Raw genomic sequence first — 18,877 nt, forward strand, 5'->3', positions numbered from 1 at the left:
GAACCGTTCCACCCCTAATTATTGCCATTCATATCTATACAACCAATGTGTTTAAAGCATTTTAATTTTGCTCTCAAAGTGCACCAGATTGATGTATTTAACTTTAAAATGTAGCCTACACAATTTAGGGTGAATATTGCTGTATTTTTTCATAATGCCATACACAGTATATCACTGAAAAAAAAATTATTGCAATGTCAGTTTTTTCCAATATCGTGCAGTCCTAATCTAGTTATTGAGTGAGCTCCAATCAGTCTGATGTAATGGCAAAGTGACACATCAGTCAGAAGCTGGAGTGCATGTTGTTGCTGTACAAAGAAGTTCCTGAAGCACCGTTGAGTGTCTGACTGGAGGATGCAAGTTAGTGTTAGCAGAGTGTTTCATCGGACGCTCTTTTCTCTCTCTTTCTTCCATTCCAGCCTCCTATTTAACAACCTCAGTCTGTCTGTCCGTCTGTCTGTCTCACCCTATTCTGTAACCGTTGTTTATCCAGTTAGAAGCTGTGCTCTTTTCCAGCAACAATCGCTTCACATTCACACAGTTAAAGTCATAGAGCTGTTGGTCATTTAGCAGCTGCACTGGAGCCGCTGAGGGTTCAGGTCCTTGTTTGGGGGGTCCGGTGCATGCGGCCGCACGCAGAATACTCGCTATGTGGATTGATGCACGTAATGCGGAACCAAAGTTCACGAGCGTGAGTTTCTTTTAGACGTACGCCGCTAGAAACATTTGCTGAGGTTGTGAGCGAGTCACAAATGAAATGAGCACAAATGGAAGACCCGCCTGGTCCAGCAGACCACGCCTGGACCAGTAGACCACAGACCATGGATGTAGAAGAGGGTCCTCTTCTACATCCATGGTCTGTGGTCTACTGGACCCTTTTCTACATCCATGGTCTGTGGTCTATTGGACCATCTTCGACATCCATGGTCTGTGGTCTACTGGGGCCTCTTCTACATCCATGGTCTGTGGTCTACTGGACCCTGTTCTACATCCATGGTCTGTGGTCTATTGGACCCTCTTCTACATCCATGGTCTGTGGTCTATTGGACCCTCTTCTACATCCATGGTCTGTGGTCTATTGGACCCTCTTCTACATCCATGGTCTGTGGTCTACTGGACCCTCTTCTACATCCATGGTCTGTGGTCTATTGGACCCTCTTCTACATCCATGGTCTGTGGTCTACTGGGCCCTCTTCCACATCCATGGTCTGTGGTATATTGGACCCTCTTCTGCATCCATGGTCTGTGGTCTATTGGACCCTCTTCTACATCCATGGTCTGTGGTCTATTGGACCCTCTTCTACATCCATGGTCTGTGGTCTATTGGACCCTCTGTGTCCATCGCTCACTTTATGCTCCTCTGGGAAGTTTAATTAATAAACAAATAAGTAAGTAAATAGTTAAAGTAATATGCATATTTATGATATTTCCATTGTTCAATACAGGCCATTTCAGTAGAAACATTACATATATGACAATAGAATAGAAATAATATTGTTTTACTTTTGTATGTCACTTTGTAGGTGGATGTTTTACTGGCGTCCGGTTGTCGCTTCAATCCAAAATGGCGGAAGTTCTGCTGTTGATGTTGCAGTGGAACGAACAATTTGCTTTCACTTCTTATCGATATACTGTACGTTCTTTGCTTCAGTGCTCCACTTTGCTAAAGTTATGTCCAAAGAAATTTGTCTTACAAAGTTAATTATTAATTATAAAATTCAAAATGTGCCCAAACACTTCCCTTTATTAAAAATGAAGAATCACCGTTGGGAGTAATGCCAGGCTCAGACTACACAATATGTTTGACAGTTACGATGGTCACTATGTCAGATTAGACGATTGAGAGTCATACATTCTTGTCGTGACTCGGCCGCGACACATGACAGACTACACGCCGGGCCACTGTTCCGACAATACAAACTCTCCCGGCACTGCCGTCTCAATATACGGGCTTACCGGGGCTCAAGCACCCCGGACCCGACCATGTAAAGGGGCCCACGAGGCCCCCCAAGGAAAGAATAAAAATATAATTCACAGGGAGAAGCGAAAGCGGGAGTGCAACTGGATGCAGATGGATAAGTCGACACCCTCTGACGGCCGTGTCGGGCTGATATCGGGCTGATATCGTGTAGTCTGAACCGGGCATAAGGCGACACTCTGACAGAACTTGGCTCCCCTCTCACCTGTCAACTGATAGAGATGCACTCGCATTTAAACAGTTGACTGAATGTAGCTGAAACGTTGGAACAATTTTCCTATCAGCCCCCCCACCCCTCCTCCTCTGTTCTCACCCTCTATGTGGCCATATGCCCCTCATTATGTCATTTCCCATTACACACACAGGATACAGTAGGTCGGGTCTGCATCCTCCTTTGATTCTGCTAATTGAATATGAAATGAAGGGGCAGGACATACTCTACCATCTGGAGGTGTGTGTGTGTGTGTGTGTGTGTGTGTGTGTGTTTGACGTCTGTTCTTTCTCTGATAGGATTCAAGCGTTCCGGAGGTTTCGTGGATGTGTGGCTGGTGTGTGTGTGTCTGTATGTTACCTAGTTTACATCTGGTCAGCATGTGACTGGTCACTCAGGCTCCTTACATAACCATATATACACACCAGAAAGTGATGGATGATACCAGATACTGAGATGCAGATGAAAATAGTGGCATCATATGAAACTAGAAAACCTAATCCATTTGTACCAACCACGTCATACTAGCTTCCAAACTTAGCTCCCAATTTAGGCTAAATTTTGGCGAGGAAAAACTGACACGGCCATTTTCAAAGGGGTCCCTTGACCTCTGACCTCCAGATCAGTGAATGTAAATGGGTTCTATGGGTACCCACGAGTCTCCCCTTTACAGACATGCCCACTTTATGATAATCACATGCAGTTTGGGGCAAGTCATAGTCAAGTCAGCACACTGACACACTGACAGCTGTTGTTGCCTGTTGGGCTGCAGTTTGCCATGTTATGATTTGAGCATATTGTTTTATGCTAAATGCAGTACCTGTGAGGGTTTCTGGACAATATCTGTCATTGTTTTGTGTTGTTCATTGATTTCTAATAATAAATATATACATACATTTGCATAAAGCAGCATATTTGCCCACTCCCATGTTGATAAGAGGATTAAATACTTGACAGATCTCCCTTAAAGGTACATTTAGAACAGGCAAAAAACTGGTGATTAATTTACGATTAATGGTGATTAACTATGGACAATCATGCGATTAATCGCGATTACATATTTTAATCGATTGAGAATCCTAATTCTATCATAAACTACCCCATCACCATTTTAAACTGAGCATTTTTATCTTTTTTCACTTCAGTAACTTCACCTGGCAATGTTTTATTTTACCCCACCATCTATCATTATGCATTACATACAGTACATTATATCATAAAACATAATAGTACAAAGATGTTAAAGATATGCTGCAGTTTGACATGTTATGATTGGAGCATATTGTTTGATGCTAAATGCAGTACCTGTGAGGGTTTCTGGACAATATCTGTCATTATTTTGTGTTGTTAATTGATTTACAATAATAAATATATACATACATTTGCAGAAAGCAGCATATTTGTCCACTCCGATGATGATAAGAGGTATTTTTTTATAACTGTAGGGCACATTTTGAATAGATACAATTACAATTGATTAACTATTTTAATCAATTGACAGCCCTAATTTAAAAGCATGGTTTACAAGACTGCAAATTCTGTGTCAGTGTTGGAAGAGAAACATCAGCTGAGCGATGGCGCTACGCTGAGTCCTTGATGAACTAGCTAATGGCCACTGTGTTTTTTTTGCCTCTCAACATTTAGTAGTTTGTGAAATAGTGGCCAACACCCAACAGTGTGAGGGTTGCCAACTATGTCCAAAGCTTTTTATAGCCGCCTCTTACGGAAAGTGGTCAGATTTTAACAATCCTAGCTGAGGCGCTGATGTAACGCAGCCACTTCATATTATATTTGAGATCCACAATACACATGCACACACCAGGGTCCCAAATGAACACCCACCAAGCGCCATATGCACCGGGCAGATTTTTCGTTTGGTGAGTAAATCTGGGAAGCTGAGAGTCTCTACCGCGTTGTAGTGTCATTTACGGGCGCGCTGCTTCTACCCTTTGCTCTCTGTGTCGGAGTTTGACACACACACACAAGTGTTTTTAAGCGGGTCTAAACAGTGCCGTGACACTGACCGTCTCAAGCACTCCTAGTTTTGCGGCACTTTTTTTTTTCATACGTGACATCGGCTTCTCCGCTAGACTAGCATCTCACTGGAGTCTTGTTTCCGTCCTGTCGTGGTGGATGGTTGCATTTCATATTGCAAAATTATTTTGTTTCAAATTTTGCTCTGGCCTCTTCTTAAAGTATGTATTCAACATAATACCTGATTATCTCAGTGAAATGTAATGAAACAAATGTATATGTGACAGGGCTGGGACCATCTCCCGATTCGATATGTATTGCGATTTGATGTTAGGATTTACTGCGATTTTTGTTAACTTGTTCACCACTAGACCATGGGAAAAAGCAGAATCATACACTTCTAGGAAGTATATAGGAAGATTTAGGAAAATACCTAAATGAATACAGTAAAAAACGTTTGATTTCCATCATGTATGTAGCCAGAGATGTCCTGCCATTATTAACTAAACAAAAAAATCATAGAATAAAGACATTTCCCTCACAGATTAGTTGTATTTTATTTTTAATTTATAAGGGACATGTAATGTTTTATACTTCTGGTGTATATAATCCATCAATCTTATTTCCATAGATGTATTTTGTATATACAGTTCCCTTTGTTAACACCTTATTTTGAAAAGCGGACGTAGTCCCACATGTCTACTTCCTCTAACTTCTCCAAGGTGGTCTCTAGCTCTCCCGTCAGCTCCGTTCTCTTTATCCATCGATGGTCAGCTCCATCGGGGCCGTTTCAATGCAGAGAACACAAATGTCAGTATATGGGCGCTCTACAGTCGTAGCGTCGGCCCATTTGACCACGGAGATGAGAGCGACGGCCGACTCCACCGCCACGTTACCGCCATACCATAACGTTGTTTGTCCGTGACAGAGTTAGCATGCAGCTTTAGCTCTGCTCTGTCTAGCTCTGCTTTTCCTGTCAATGTGTGAAACCCAAAGTGTTTCCATCCTTTACTGGATGTGTAGTGTTTACCACGCTGGATTGAACATGTGAGGGTGCAGGTCCCGTATCCACGCTGACCCTCCAACGTTTTATACTTTTTCTTTTTTTGGCTCGCGGCAGCCGGCTCCGGTTTGTTTTGGGACGGAACGGATATGATGTCACGGTACTCAGACTACAACAATAAAAGCGGTATCTTCCTTCTACCTCGCCATAGACTCAAATGAAGCAAATATATCAATTCTAGCATTAAAAAAAAATCTATTTAAAAATCGTAAAAAAATTCATATATACATAGGTGAATCCATTTTTTGGCTGTTGAGTCAATAAGTGAATTTGGGATACTGGCAACCACACAGAAACAGATCCTCAAACAAGGCCGCTGAGTCCTGTAGAAGCCATATTTAAGTCCATCACAGGAGAGTAATGAAACAGAGCAGGACGTCGGCCTGTCTCTCTCACAGATGAGATGTCAGTTTGAGGCGTCTGGCACACGATATTAGTTCTGTATCAGGACACATAATTGTTCCATGCATCAGTGTGTCTCACTGAACGCTGTCAGAGAGGATGAAGGAAACTTTATAGAAGCACAAAAGGTTTTCATTGTATCACATGTTACCAAATAGGTCCATCTTGACTCAGTTTACTCTCATTTCTTACACTTTTGTATGATAGGGATTACTATCAAATCCAAATGTCATTCCTCTTGTAAGCTTGGGCAGTATCTATTTTTTCATACCTTCATATCTTCCTGACATTTCACCGACATTTCACATTTCTTTTTACATGATAAATGACAATGCATAGGAGAAAAGAAAATCAGTTTTCTACCAAACATGCTCTGGTGATCCTTTAATGCTCAGCTCCTTATGGCAAATCTCAATGAATCAATGCACAGGAAGTGACCTTTGACCTCCATCCATTAAACTCTTCCCCCACGGAGTCTGCAGCGGCTCTGAGGAATGCAGGAAGGAGGGCGGTAGCATACAAGAGGCTTCTCTGCTCTGTGCATGTGTGGCTGTGTGTGTGTTACTACACACACTAACACACGTCACCGTTGTTCATCTGTTCAACGGAATCATTGAAGAAGTCAATGTTTTATTTGCCTCTAGCAACATCTTAAAGATGAAATCTGTAACTTCATGTCATTAGAACGGGTCCTCTGCATGGGGAGTGGTGTTAAATGTTAACATGGCTGCCCTGGCTGTCTGTGTGCTGCTACTCCGTCTCATTGCTCTGTCTGGCTGGTAATGACAATAATGTCAAACAGTTCATTGTTTTTTTTTGTTTCAAAATTAACAGTAAAACAAGATAAAAATGACAAAACTTACAGCTTCCGAGTTGAGTCACAGACAGTATCGATCGGTATCGATCCATCCTTTAGCTTCGGTTTTGAAGTGAATCCTGCTGTGTGCTGACCCTCGTTGAGAGAGAGTTTTTCAGTTGTTGTGGGGACATTTAAGGTCTGAATACGTGTAATCCACTGGGTCTACACATCCTCAGATGATGGGGAGTACAGGAAGGAGATTCTGTTGGTCCTTGCAGACAACAACAGAACAAGTAAGTGTGCTTTGCTGTGTTAGCCAGGTCGCCGATAGCCAGGAAATCACAACGGGGAGAGGGAGTTGGATTCGGCAGGTATACTCCATGGGCGGGGATGGAACTGGAGATGGCTCTATGGCACTTGAACTCCATAGGACGTCTTACAAGTCTGACTAGCTCGTCGTTACACACGTTTTTTGAGTGGAGCCGGAGAAAAAGAGAGAGGATGGTCTTTTCTGACACTTTGACGGAGGTTGGAGATTACCTGATCCTGTCAGATGGTTTGATTCACAGAACCATCTGAAAAGGCAATTTAAATAAATCACAGTTGTATTTAAGAGTCTGCACCAGGTTAGGACAATATCATCTAAAAACATCAGCTCTTAAAGCTAGGTCTTGTCGGTTTAAACTAATTAGGACTGTCGATCAATTAAAATATTGAATCCCGATTAATCGCATGATTGTCCATAGTTAATCGCAAATTAATCACACATTTTTATTATCTCTTCAAAATGTACCTTAAAGGGAGATTTGTCAAGTATTTAATCCTCTTATCAACATGGGAGTGGACAAATATGCTGCTTTATGCAAATGTATGTATATAATTATTATTGTAAATCAATTAACAACACAAAACAATGACAGATATTGTCCAGAAACCCTCACAGGTACTGCATTTAGCATAAAACAATATGCTCCAATCATAACATGGCAAACTGCAGCCCAACAGGCAACAACAGCTGTCAGTGTGTCAGTGTGCTGACTTGACTATGACTTGTCCCCAAACTGCATGTGATTATCATAAAGTGGGCATGTCTGTAAAGGGGAGACTCGTGGGTACCCATAGAACCCATTTACATTCACTGATCTGGAGGTCAGAGGTCAAGGCACAATGTTAGACAATGTTCAAATGTAGAGCAAGTTTGGAGCGTTATTTAATCTCCTTTGTGACGAGCTAGTATGACCTTGTTGGTACCGATGGATTCCTGAGGTTTTCTAGTTTCATATGATACTCTAGCTTTAAAACTGAGCCCGCGTTGAGTTCACTTTGACAGTCCTAAAACTAATGCAGGCTAAGGGCTATTAAGAGCTAAATAAAGGGCAAAAGTTGTCCCTCAATAGGTTTTAAATGTCCTACACTGCTGGTCAAATTCATGAGTTTTACTGTAGTTAAGGGGAGAATGAAACCAGGTATTAAAACTGAATATTCACAATTCTTTAAAACAAGCTTATTATTGTATATCTGTGTGGTTGTGAATGATTGGGGGCTCTCTCCAGTCTCTTATTGAGAAATATCTCTTCTCTTTGATTAATATGCTGCAGTTTATTTCCTGCTGTGTCTTTCATACACTGCCAGAACATCCAGCCCATTTATACATATATGAACACCTTGGCTGTTCAATCAGGGAAAAGCGTTGAATGAATGAAATGAACAAAAAGTCATCTTAATGTAGTGCTTTCTGAAACCTGCAAATGTCTTGAAAAAGAGTGGCGAGCCACACTGCGATGTCCAGTCCTTCCTTCCACTCATACATACACTACACACCAATGGAACAGGCTGGCAGGAAATCCAGAGTAATGTTACAGATAAATAGAAGGGGGGTGCACTGAAATTCCTCTCCTTATCGTCCCAGCAGCTGGCTCACAGTCGTGAGCGTGGCTGCTATTTCCAGATTGTTTGTCGTAGTTGAAATGGTGCTTTTCTATCTTTTTAATTAATTACTAACATTTCTTTTAACCATTTAACCGATAGCGTTAATTGGTTAAAATGCTTAATGTCGGTTAACGGTTAAACGGTTCATTATTAACATCCCTAGTACACATACTGCACTGCTACGTTCACAGCTATAACACCACCGACAGCCCCACACTCACCGCCGCCACACACACGTGATCTATCGGACACTCACTAAAGTTAAGCCGGGTGGACAAGAGTACACCGCCGTCACAGATACACGCTCTGTCTCTCGACCGGACACTTGCTAATGTTACGCCGGGCAGACAAACAGCTGGCAACCTCGCAGCTGAACTAAATGGTGCGGTGTAGACTTACTGGGTCAATACACGCAGCATGGTGGCTGCTAACTCTCCTGGACAGGTGAACTGTGGGACTCAGCTCACAGCAGCTGGTCATAAATGATGGATTTAATCAGTTTGAGCATCAGCTTTTCGTCGCTGGGCGGCTTGTTAGGCACTAAAAATAGCACCTAAGCATGAAATGCACTAATGGTGTCGGTTAATAATCGGTTAACGAGTATCGGTATCATCATGTTCTGCTCTTTATTTTTTATGGCGGTGGAATCAGCAGACAGGGAACGCCAAACTTGGCCGTGGATGGTGATTTTGGAATGTTAATAATGAGCCGTTCACTGTTCGGTTTACTAAATCAATTAGACTGTGGTTGACTGTAAATGTGTGCTGTAAATCACAGCTGTTGTCAAGTAGCAATTTCTTTTTTTTTAATTGTTCATGATGTGACTGAGTTTAAATTGTGTGCAGCTTCTTCTGGATTTCACTTTTCCATCAATAAGTAACAGAATATGTATGGAGATGGATTCAACATGTCCAAAACACGTTTGCCCACAAGGCAGTTAGAATCACATCCAGGGCAGAGTCCTGCTAAATGATACACAGTTGGTATTTGGTTTTCATTTTATTTCTGGGTTTGCTTCTGGGGTAAAACAAAGAACATGCGGGTCAGATCACGGGATAATGGATTTGTGTTTTGTCTTTTACTTTACTCCCTTGATACCTTCCTGCTGGATACCTGTGCTGCAGCGGCATACAGAGCTTCAGAGAGACGGGGATCAGAGCGGGGGGGGGCGGGGCGGATGTCAGAACAAGCTATTAAGCTATATAGCTATATATAGGGCCTAATATGTTGTTGAGGTTTGCCTCTCGATGCAGGTCTATGTCTAGGGCTTTATTGTGAAGGTCAGAACGGTATGAGTGAAGCTGTTATGCGCTGTGGTTGACAATGTGGGAGTATAAAGTGTTTGTCATGGCAACGCAACCCTCAGCCCGCTCGAGCTGTTGAGGATGTTTGAGTAGGCGGTCCTTAAGACACACGTGTCCTTAATACGTCTTGAGTGCATTCACACCCGTACTCAAGCTGTCCACTTGGGATTGCATGCAATCGTCACCCCGAATTTCTCTTTGGCTCATAGATGGTCACCAGCTGGCGCGGTTTACACCAGTTTACACCACATCTTCACCACATCCGTGTCACCACTGACAATTCAGATTGGGGTTTCTTGTGGAATTCCCATGCAGTCTGAAGATGCCTCTTTTTGCTGCTTGTTTCTCTCTTCTGTCTCTTTGATGGTGTTTGGTTTGTGATGTGATGTTGTTTTGAATTCGTAACATGTCTTCACAGACGTGGCACTGATGCATGCAGATAACGGTGTGACTGATGTCTGGTATTTGACCATCAGGTGCTGAAACTAAATCCCTGCTAATGTGAATTTGCAGGTGGGACTTTGAACACAGACACAAAAGACACAATTTACCCCCCTAGTGTTTTTGAGTAACCCCCCTAGTTGGAACCCCATGCTCCCCCTGGAGAGATCTCAGACCTCATGCTGACACTTTCCTTTATCTCTGGGGATAAGCTGTGTTTGTATGTTGACAGATGTACTTTACACTGTCCGAAATTAACTTTTTGACCCACCGGCCAAGATGACTGGTAGAAGAAAAAACCACCAGCCAAAATAATAAATTGCCTTTTTGTGTCAATTTCCATTTGTTTCAGTACATTTCATTTGAGATAATACGGTATTATGTTGAAAACAAACGTAGAGAAGATACCAGAGCAAAATTTAAAGCAAAAAAAAAAAGAAATGTATTGACGATTAATCATTCAATCCTGGAATACTGGGCTTGGATGGTATCTATTTTGTATACCTTCCTGACATTTCAACCGGGTAAAGGCTACCAGAAGCCGGGACCAAGTCAATTGTTTTGTAAGTCTCAAGTCTGTGCACTCAAGTCCCAACTCAGGTCTCAAGTCCTCGACCAACCATATGTGCTCTTCACCAAATGGAACGTCATTTTAACAGCAGGTAACTGGATCCAAACTGGTGCTCAGTAACGTAACGGTAGTTTCTTCATGGTTTTCTCCTGAAACTTGATTGGATGCTGTTGGATTGGTTCAAACTAAGTGGATCTGGGGGGTTAAGTGTAAGATGGTCAAATGCAAGTCCCAATAATATTCACCGGAAATATAGAGTCCAGAGTTCAATAAAACAAAACACCACTTTTCAGAGATTTAGCAATAAGCAACAAAAGATAGAAATTCAGTTTGTTCAGTTCAGTTCAGTTCTCCTCCTCCCCCCCCCGCCCCCCCACCCCACCGAGTGAATCCTCTTCCAGAACAAATCAATAAAGGATCTCTGATCAGTTTGTTCAGTTCAGTTATTTCCACACGAGTAATGGAACTATTTTGGTACAGATGTTTATCCGCCAGTGTGGCGGAGAGCCTTCTAAGACTTACTCGCCAAACGGAAAATCTACCTGCATATGGCGTTTGGCGGGTGTTCATTTCAGACCCTGTGTACTTGGATAGTTCAGGTTTCAAAAGCTCATTTCATACATAAATCATGCAACATCTGTTGCTTCATTTATCTGTTAAAGTGATGGCTTGTTGTCATTCAGATACGTAAATGTTCCTTTCAGAAATTCTTGTGTGATATTTGTCGCCTGGTGCGTGAGAGGGCGTCGTGACACTGCTGGGTAGGAAACTAATGATATGAAAGAAGAAGAGTTTTCGGTTCTCTCACGGGTCAAGTTTCCATCCAAATGTTGCACAAATTTCAACAGAATTTTCAGAAAATTAGCAAAAGAAAATGCAAATGAAAGCATGCTTACTGGTATGGGAATATTATCGGATGCATCAAGACAACCAACCGCCAAATGCAGATTTTCTGCTTGGCGTGTAAATCTCAGAAGGCTTGTCCCCTTGGCCGGTGAGAAGAAGCTCATTTGGGACACTGGTGGTACTAATTCTCCAGTCGTCTGCTGTAGAAGAGCTCCTTTATGGAAATATGCCATATATACTTTTATTTCATCTACTAAGGCCTTTGCTCACCAAATCTGTGTTTTTCGTCCAAAATTGTCGCACATTTAAAAATAAATACACGTTGTGTCAATCACATTTACACACCGACTCTGAAACTTTCGTTCGTCATTAAAATTTTCGGACCAGGTTACATTTTTTTTCACATTCTGTCAAAAGCCAAAAGAGGTTGTTTGACCACTCAGAGCCACCGTCTGTGCAAACGTCATCATTCAAAGTGATTCACGTCTCCCAGCACAAAGCACTTTACCATAAAGAAATAGAAGAATACAGAGACGCAGAATTTAAAGATAGATTGCGTCAGGTGGTTGCAGAACAGCTTAGAATCAGGAATGATGTGACAGCGGTGACTGTTTTCTATGCAGCTAAACGATAGCTTCTTGCTAATGTCATTCATTCATTAGCTCCGTTTGGGACTAGCACTATCTCACCCACGTCATTAATTCACTTGTATTGTGAATTTTCGCAACAAAGAGAATAATAAAACATGTCAAACTCAATGTGCAAAGTTTCTGATGGAAAAACGCATACCAAAAATACAGACTTGATGTGCAAAGGCTTTAAATGTGAGGAAGGTTACAGTCTCCTCATCCTCACAGATCTGATGCTTTCATCATGCCTCATGTACATTAAGTCTGTTTCCATTGCTCCTTTTCTCTTTATCAACAGACCAACTTTTCAAAAAAGTGTAAAAACTTTTTTGCCATATTTCGACTTTTTTTTGTTCTGCGTCAGCAATTTAATTAAGCAAGTATTTTATCATGGATAAAGGTGTTGGGTGCTATGAAATTGTAGGTGCTAACCTTAACTACCTGTAAAGCTGACCTATGGTGACTACGGTACCGTAGGTCAAAGCTGACCTAGGGTGACTACGACACCCTAGGTCAAAGCTGGACTACGGCACCGTAGGTCAAAGCTGACCTAGGGTGACTACGACACCGCAGGTCAAAGCTGACCTACGGTGACTACAATACCGCAGGTCAAAGCTGACCTAGGGTGACTACGGCACCGCAGGTCAAAGCTGATCTAGGGTGGCTACGGTACCGCAGGTCAAAGCTGACCTAGGGTGACTACGGCACCGTAGGTCAAAGCTGACCTAGGGTGACTACGACACCGCAGGTCAAAGCTGACCTATGGTGACTACAATACCGCAGGTCAAAGCTGACCTAGGGTGACTACGGCACCGTAGGTCAAAGCTGATCTAGGGTGGCTACGGTACCGCAGGTCAAAGCTGACCTAGGGTGACTACGGCACCCTAGGTCAAAGCTGACCTAGGGTGGCTACGGTACCGCAGGTCAAAGCTGACCTACGTTGACTACGGCACCGTAGGTCAAAGCTGATCTAGGGTGGCTAAGGTACCGTAGGTCAAAGCTGACCTAGGGTGACTACGGTACCGCAGGTCAAAGCTGACCTACGGTGACTACGGTACCGCAGGTCAAGGCTGACCTACGGTGACTACGGTACCGCAGGTCAAAGCTGACCGAGGGTGACTGCGGTACCGCAGGTCAAAGCTGACCTAGGGTGACTACGGTACCGCAGGTCAAAGCTGACCTACGTTGACTACGGTACCGCAGGTCAAAGCTGACCTAGGGTGACTATGGTACCGCAGGTCAAAGCTGACCTACGGTGACTACGGTACCGCAGGTCAAAGCTGACCTAGGGTGACTACGGTACCGCAGGTCAAAGCTGACCTAGGGTGACTACGGTACCGCAGGTCAAAGCTGACCTACGGTGACTACGGTACCGCAGGTCAAAGCTGACCTAGGGTGACTACGGTACCGCAGGTCAAAGCTGACCTAGGATGACTACGGCACCGCAGGTCAAAGCTGACCTAGGCAGTCGGTGTGTAAATTGTGATGGAGGTTTACAAGAAACAGGTGATACCATTCGCCTTCATTTCCTCTTCCAAATAAGTCTGACCTGGGGTTTGTTGTATGTATGATCTGCATGATCACATACAACATGATCTGAATTATGATCCTGTCTGCTTGTATTTCTTGACCCAACATAACTGATAAGCCATGAGAAAAGCTTAAGAAAAGCAAATAGTCCTTTTTGAACCCATTTAGTCTTCCAAATGTAGACACTCTGTCAACATAGTAATATTCACATTGCAGTTGCACATCTTTCAATCCAACATTCCTCCAGTCCTCACTGATGAGGAACACCCCTGTGCTCTTCAGTGTCCACACAGGTTGTTGTAGGCAGCCGTATACAGAAGTATAAAGTGTCATTTGGATGTCTGAATGAAGTTCAACAGTTGACGTGATGGGGCTGACCACACTGTACTTCACTCCACAGACTGAATGGAACAATGCAGCTAAGGGGGGAGTTTTTTGTTCCTGTTGTGTGTATGCTGAGCCAGAAATGGGGCCAGCGCTCTTAGCAGCCAGCCTGGGGGCCTCATACTGTTACATGACTGAATAGCCTCCATCATCCCTCCCCCTCCCTCAAATTATTATGTCACCTGCCAATGTTTGGAAAAGCTGTTTCTGTGTGTGTGTGTGTGTGTGTGTGTGTGTGTGTGTGTGTGTGCGTGTGTGTGTGTGTGTGTGTGTGTGTGTGTGTGTGAGAGAGAGAGAGATGGAGGGGGAGGGAACGAGACTTCATTTGTTCTCGGTTCATTTAGGCCAGAAAGGTCGTGGAGAGATGAACAAAATCAGCATAATAGAGTCAAGAAAAGTGTATTTCCAGCCCTACTAGCAGCATGGCTCTATGGCTGGTCGGTCCACCACTTTGGTCCAGATTGAAATACAACTGTGATATGGATTGCCATGGCTTGGAATAGACATCCATATTGCTGACTTTAACTCTAGGGCCACCAGCAGGTTGACACATTTAACCTTCTCAACAACTATTTTATGGGATGTCATGTAATTCTTTGCAGATATTCTTGGTTCCCAGAGGTGAATAACTTTAATAACTTAGGTGATTTTTCAGGCTTTTCGTCTTAGCGCCACCATCAGGTCATTATTTTAATTTTTCCAATACTTTGGTTTATGATCAAACACCTGAAAAGCTTACGACATCCCCATCAAGTCAGAAGGATTCCTGCTCTGGGGACCGTGAACCAATCGTCCAGTAACTGTTGACTTACTGTATTTCATTCTGAACCAATGTGGTTGACCTACATTGCCATCAGAGCCATGCCGCTAGCATACATTCTATCTCTTGTATATAAAAAGTTTCTTTTATACACATGTCTAATCATCTATTTTGCCATCCTGAACCTTAGCCATCGCAATACCTTAATAAATTGAGGTTGATCGCCTTCATGTCCCTTCAGTCCTTCCCCCGTCCAACACAGGGGCTCATCCAGACTTTTCTACATATCTGATTGAATCCCGTTAAGGCTGAGTGTTGTCTGTAAATAACCAACATGTTAATAACCAACAGTTTGATCTATACGCTGAGATTTAAGCTGGAGACGACAGTCTGATGCTGCTATAACGTTAATGTATGACTGTATTACTGCCAGCCTAGCTCGCCGACCTCCCCACGCTAGTCACTGCCCCACCCCGCAATCATTTCAGCCAATTTAAGGCACAACTGACAGTGAATAATTTCACGTATCGTATGAGTCCTCCAGATCTCAGTGCTAAAGCCTCATTTAACCCGCTACACAACAGCCTTCTTCATCATTTCCTCTCCTGAGACGGAGAGTTTCTTTCCTCCAAAAGGGAGCACAGCCTCAGAGAGGACGCCATGCTGATCTGGTCTATAGCTTGGAGCCATGAAGCCATGCTGGTCTGGTCTATAGCTTGGAGCCATAAAGACATACTGGTCTGGTCTATAGCTTGGAGCCATAAAGCCATGCTGGTCTGGTCTATATCTTGGAACCATAAAGCCATGCTGGTCTGGTCTATATCTTGGAACCATAAAGCCATACTGGTCTGGTCTATAGCTTGGAGCCATAAAGCCATGCTGGTCTAGTCTATAGCTTGGAGCCATAAAGCCATGTTGGTCTAGTCTATAGCTTGGAGCCATAAAGCCATGCTGGTCTAGTCTATAGCTTGGAACCATAAAGCCATGCTGGTCTAGTCTATAGCTTGGAACCATGAAGCTTCTCTATTAGATCTTTTTTAGGACGTGGCAGGGGAACAGATCAGAGATCAGCGTTGACAATTTATTGTTGGTGCAACCAACTACACAGTAACCTCTTCAGCATGGCGTTATTACTGTTAGCGGTTTGTTTAAAGTATGAAGTTTGGAGACATGTTTCAACTTCTTCTGTTCTACCTCTTGTTACCGTCTACGAGGGACACGGGATTAGTTTCCCGATTGATTTTCAAAGGTTTGAATGTCACCCAAAAGTTTTTTGACTGCAGTGAAAATTTTGTTTTTGAAAGGCTAAACTCCAGCAAATATGGACTGAAACAGAATATTTGGAAATGATTACATCTATCTTTTTTCAATGAATGTTGACTTCATTTGGACTTTACAATACTGGAGATATTGGAAATGTTTGGATCACACGATGTGCAGATTCGAATGCTGGGTCGGGCTTGGGCATGCATCAGGCAGTAGGTACCGGAGAGAAATTGGAGTGGGAGATAAGGCAGCGCTGCAACTTTCTTTTTAAAATCCACTCTGTGCTCCATTCAAAATCCTCCTGCTCATGCTCCACTCAGCTCACATGCTCTGTCACACACACACACACACACACATTGTGGAAGCTCCTCTGTCGAGCATCATAGATGAGTGTAACAGACCCAGTGATGGAAGCCAGATACTCCTGCGTCAGGCAGCTGAAGACACACCACCGGAGGGGTTGCTTACACACACACACACACGAGCATACTGATAAGCGGGTGCTATGGTTCTCATCGGCCTGTGTCAGACCTGTCAAGTAAACTCACTCTCCTTCAAGTCTCATAATGGCTGCCAGCAGTGGTCCGTTTGGGAGAGTGTAACAGAGGAGCTGCTGGCTGGTGGAAGAGAGAGCTCCAAATAAGGACAGACATACAGAAGAATTTAAGGCCCTACTCATTACTCTCTCAACTAGATTCATTTCAAACCCTTTGTTTGAAATAACTGCAGTGTATATAACTTTTACACTTCAGTTTTACATTAGTAGATTAAAAAGCCATACGTAGACCATGTCCACGTGTGGAAACACATCCTGTCTGTATCACTTGGGAGGTTTCAGCCTCTCAGTAGAGTGCTCCTGGAATATTTTTGTAGGCCAACCAGGAAGTTGGCATCGCCGTGGTTCCCTCCACTAACAGCCAATGGGATTGTTCCATTGGGTTTTGGATTATTGCAGAAAATCAGCTCTGTGGCAAACACACGTTTATGATACTGACACGTTTTGTTCAGCAGGATAATCTCCACACATGAACACCACTTTTAATGATTTTTGAAGCTTGAATGCAATCGCCAAAAGTAAAACACCGTTGGGTCCCTGGCACTTTGGTGCTCGGGTCCTAATTAAAGACAGTAGAAGAGACAGAGATGGTTGATTATAATAGAGAATCCACTGTCCCACTGTTTGCTTGTCCTTCCGTTCAGTACTGGAAGAGTCCAGCTCAGCATCACTGTGTTAAAGTGTCATGTGAGGTCCACATAGAGATATGAGCCAAGTCCCTTCCTGGAACCCTGGGCTGGGCTGTGGTTTAGAGCTCTGCCGCCAGCCAACATCCCTGTCTGTGTGTGCGTTTATCACTTCTGCTATCACTTCTGCTTAGCTATGAGACAAGTACATGTTATTTCTATGTGTGTGTAACGAAGGCCACTTCGTTATTAGTGACGGCTTTGGCCTGTTATATAAATATTGCACAGTTGGGTTTTGTATTGGAACTTTTAACAAATAACTTAACCATGCACATTAATAACGGTACTTTGGTAGCGATATTTGCACTTTATTAGCAAGAGTTGCACAGAACATTTTGCACAGTGCATATTTGCACATTTTGTATCAGGTGTTTATGGACTATTTTTGAATATTTATGGACTATTTATTGAACCTTTAAATGGTGATTGTGTTGTCCTCTGGCAGGTGCCGGGGTGGGTATCCGGCTCCACCTGAAAGAGAGTGGAGTTAGATTAGACTCCGACAACACCGTTGTCGAAACGTGTTCATAATTAACAAACGATAGTTCAACGGTGTTCTGTGTAGGTTGATTAACATTGATGTGCTATATATCGTAGTATAAAGGGTGTGCTAGTGCATTAGTTAAGCACATTTTGTTAAGTTGTTGCATAAATACTCACCTGTCCTCTCCTTTGTCTGCTCCAGGGTGTTCGGCCAAAAGAGTCCCCCGGTGTACAAACACCTACATAAACGTTCCGGGAGGGATCAAGTGGGAGTATAGGAGAAGGGTGGATTTGGTAGTTGGTTGTACTAGTATTGTATATGTATTGTAATTATGTTTTGTGTGATTATTTTGGGGGGAGTTAACAGTAGTAAGTAGACCTTTGGGAATATTATGTGTAAAACATATTCTACATAGTCTATGGTAGTACAGCTAAGTGATAATAAATTGAGAATACCTGTTAATGGTAACATCCAATATGGTCGACCGGTGACACAGTATCAAAGGTGCACGTTTCCATCTGTCTGTGTTGCTGGTCAGATCTCACTATGTTGCTGTCATGTTGGTGCTGCTGAAGCTGCTTGTGGATGAACCACACATGGCTGGTACACCTTACCATCGCCTTGGCGTCTTTGTTTTACTGCATCATCCAGCTGCTAAACTATCATTCTAACAGTGGGATATAAATGTCGCCTTGCAACACTCTGTGCGTACAGAGGATGAATATATCTCTGCAACAGCACCAAATCATCCTTCAATCAATATCTGAAGGATGACAACAACTATTTCCCAGGTTTTAGTCAGTCTCCCCCCCCACCTGGTGTTCATCTTCCCAGAGGATGAACCCAGTTTGGACACTCTCTGTCCTCTAGCGCCATCCTCAGGACAAATTAATGATAATGCTGTACACTAATGGTAATACCCTAATAGCAGTATCACAACTAAATGTATGCATCTGTCTGCAGATCCCTCCTGTTGCCACCATGCTGCCGAGTTCTCACCTTGCAAAGAAGCTTGTGACCAGGTATGAACACACACACACACACACACACACACACACGCGGGC

The 18,877-nt window shown here is 43.1% G+C and overlaps 1 protein-coding gene across 1 annotated transcript in view; it reads left to right on the top strand.

The window, feature by feature from the left end:
* The window catches only part of reck (reversion-inducing-cysteine-rich protein with kazal motifs), a 74,574-nt gene that overhangs the window by 8,742 nt on the left and 46,955 nt on the right, over positions 1–18,877 (top strand). Inside the window, 1 exon segment of the mRNA XM_037756567.1 lies at positions 18,777–18,835. Coding sequence (XP_037612495.1) covers positions 18,777–18,835 — 59 coding nt within the window.

This window comes from Sebastes umbrosus, chromosome 21 (assembly GCF_015220745.1).
Source record: "Sebastes umbrosus isolate fSebUmb1 chromosome 21, fSebUmb1.pri, whole genome shotgun sequence".
Taxonomy (NCBI): domain Eukaryota; kingdom Metazoa; phylum Chordata; class Actinopteri; order Perciformes; family Sebastidae; genus Sebastes; species Sebastes umbrosus.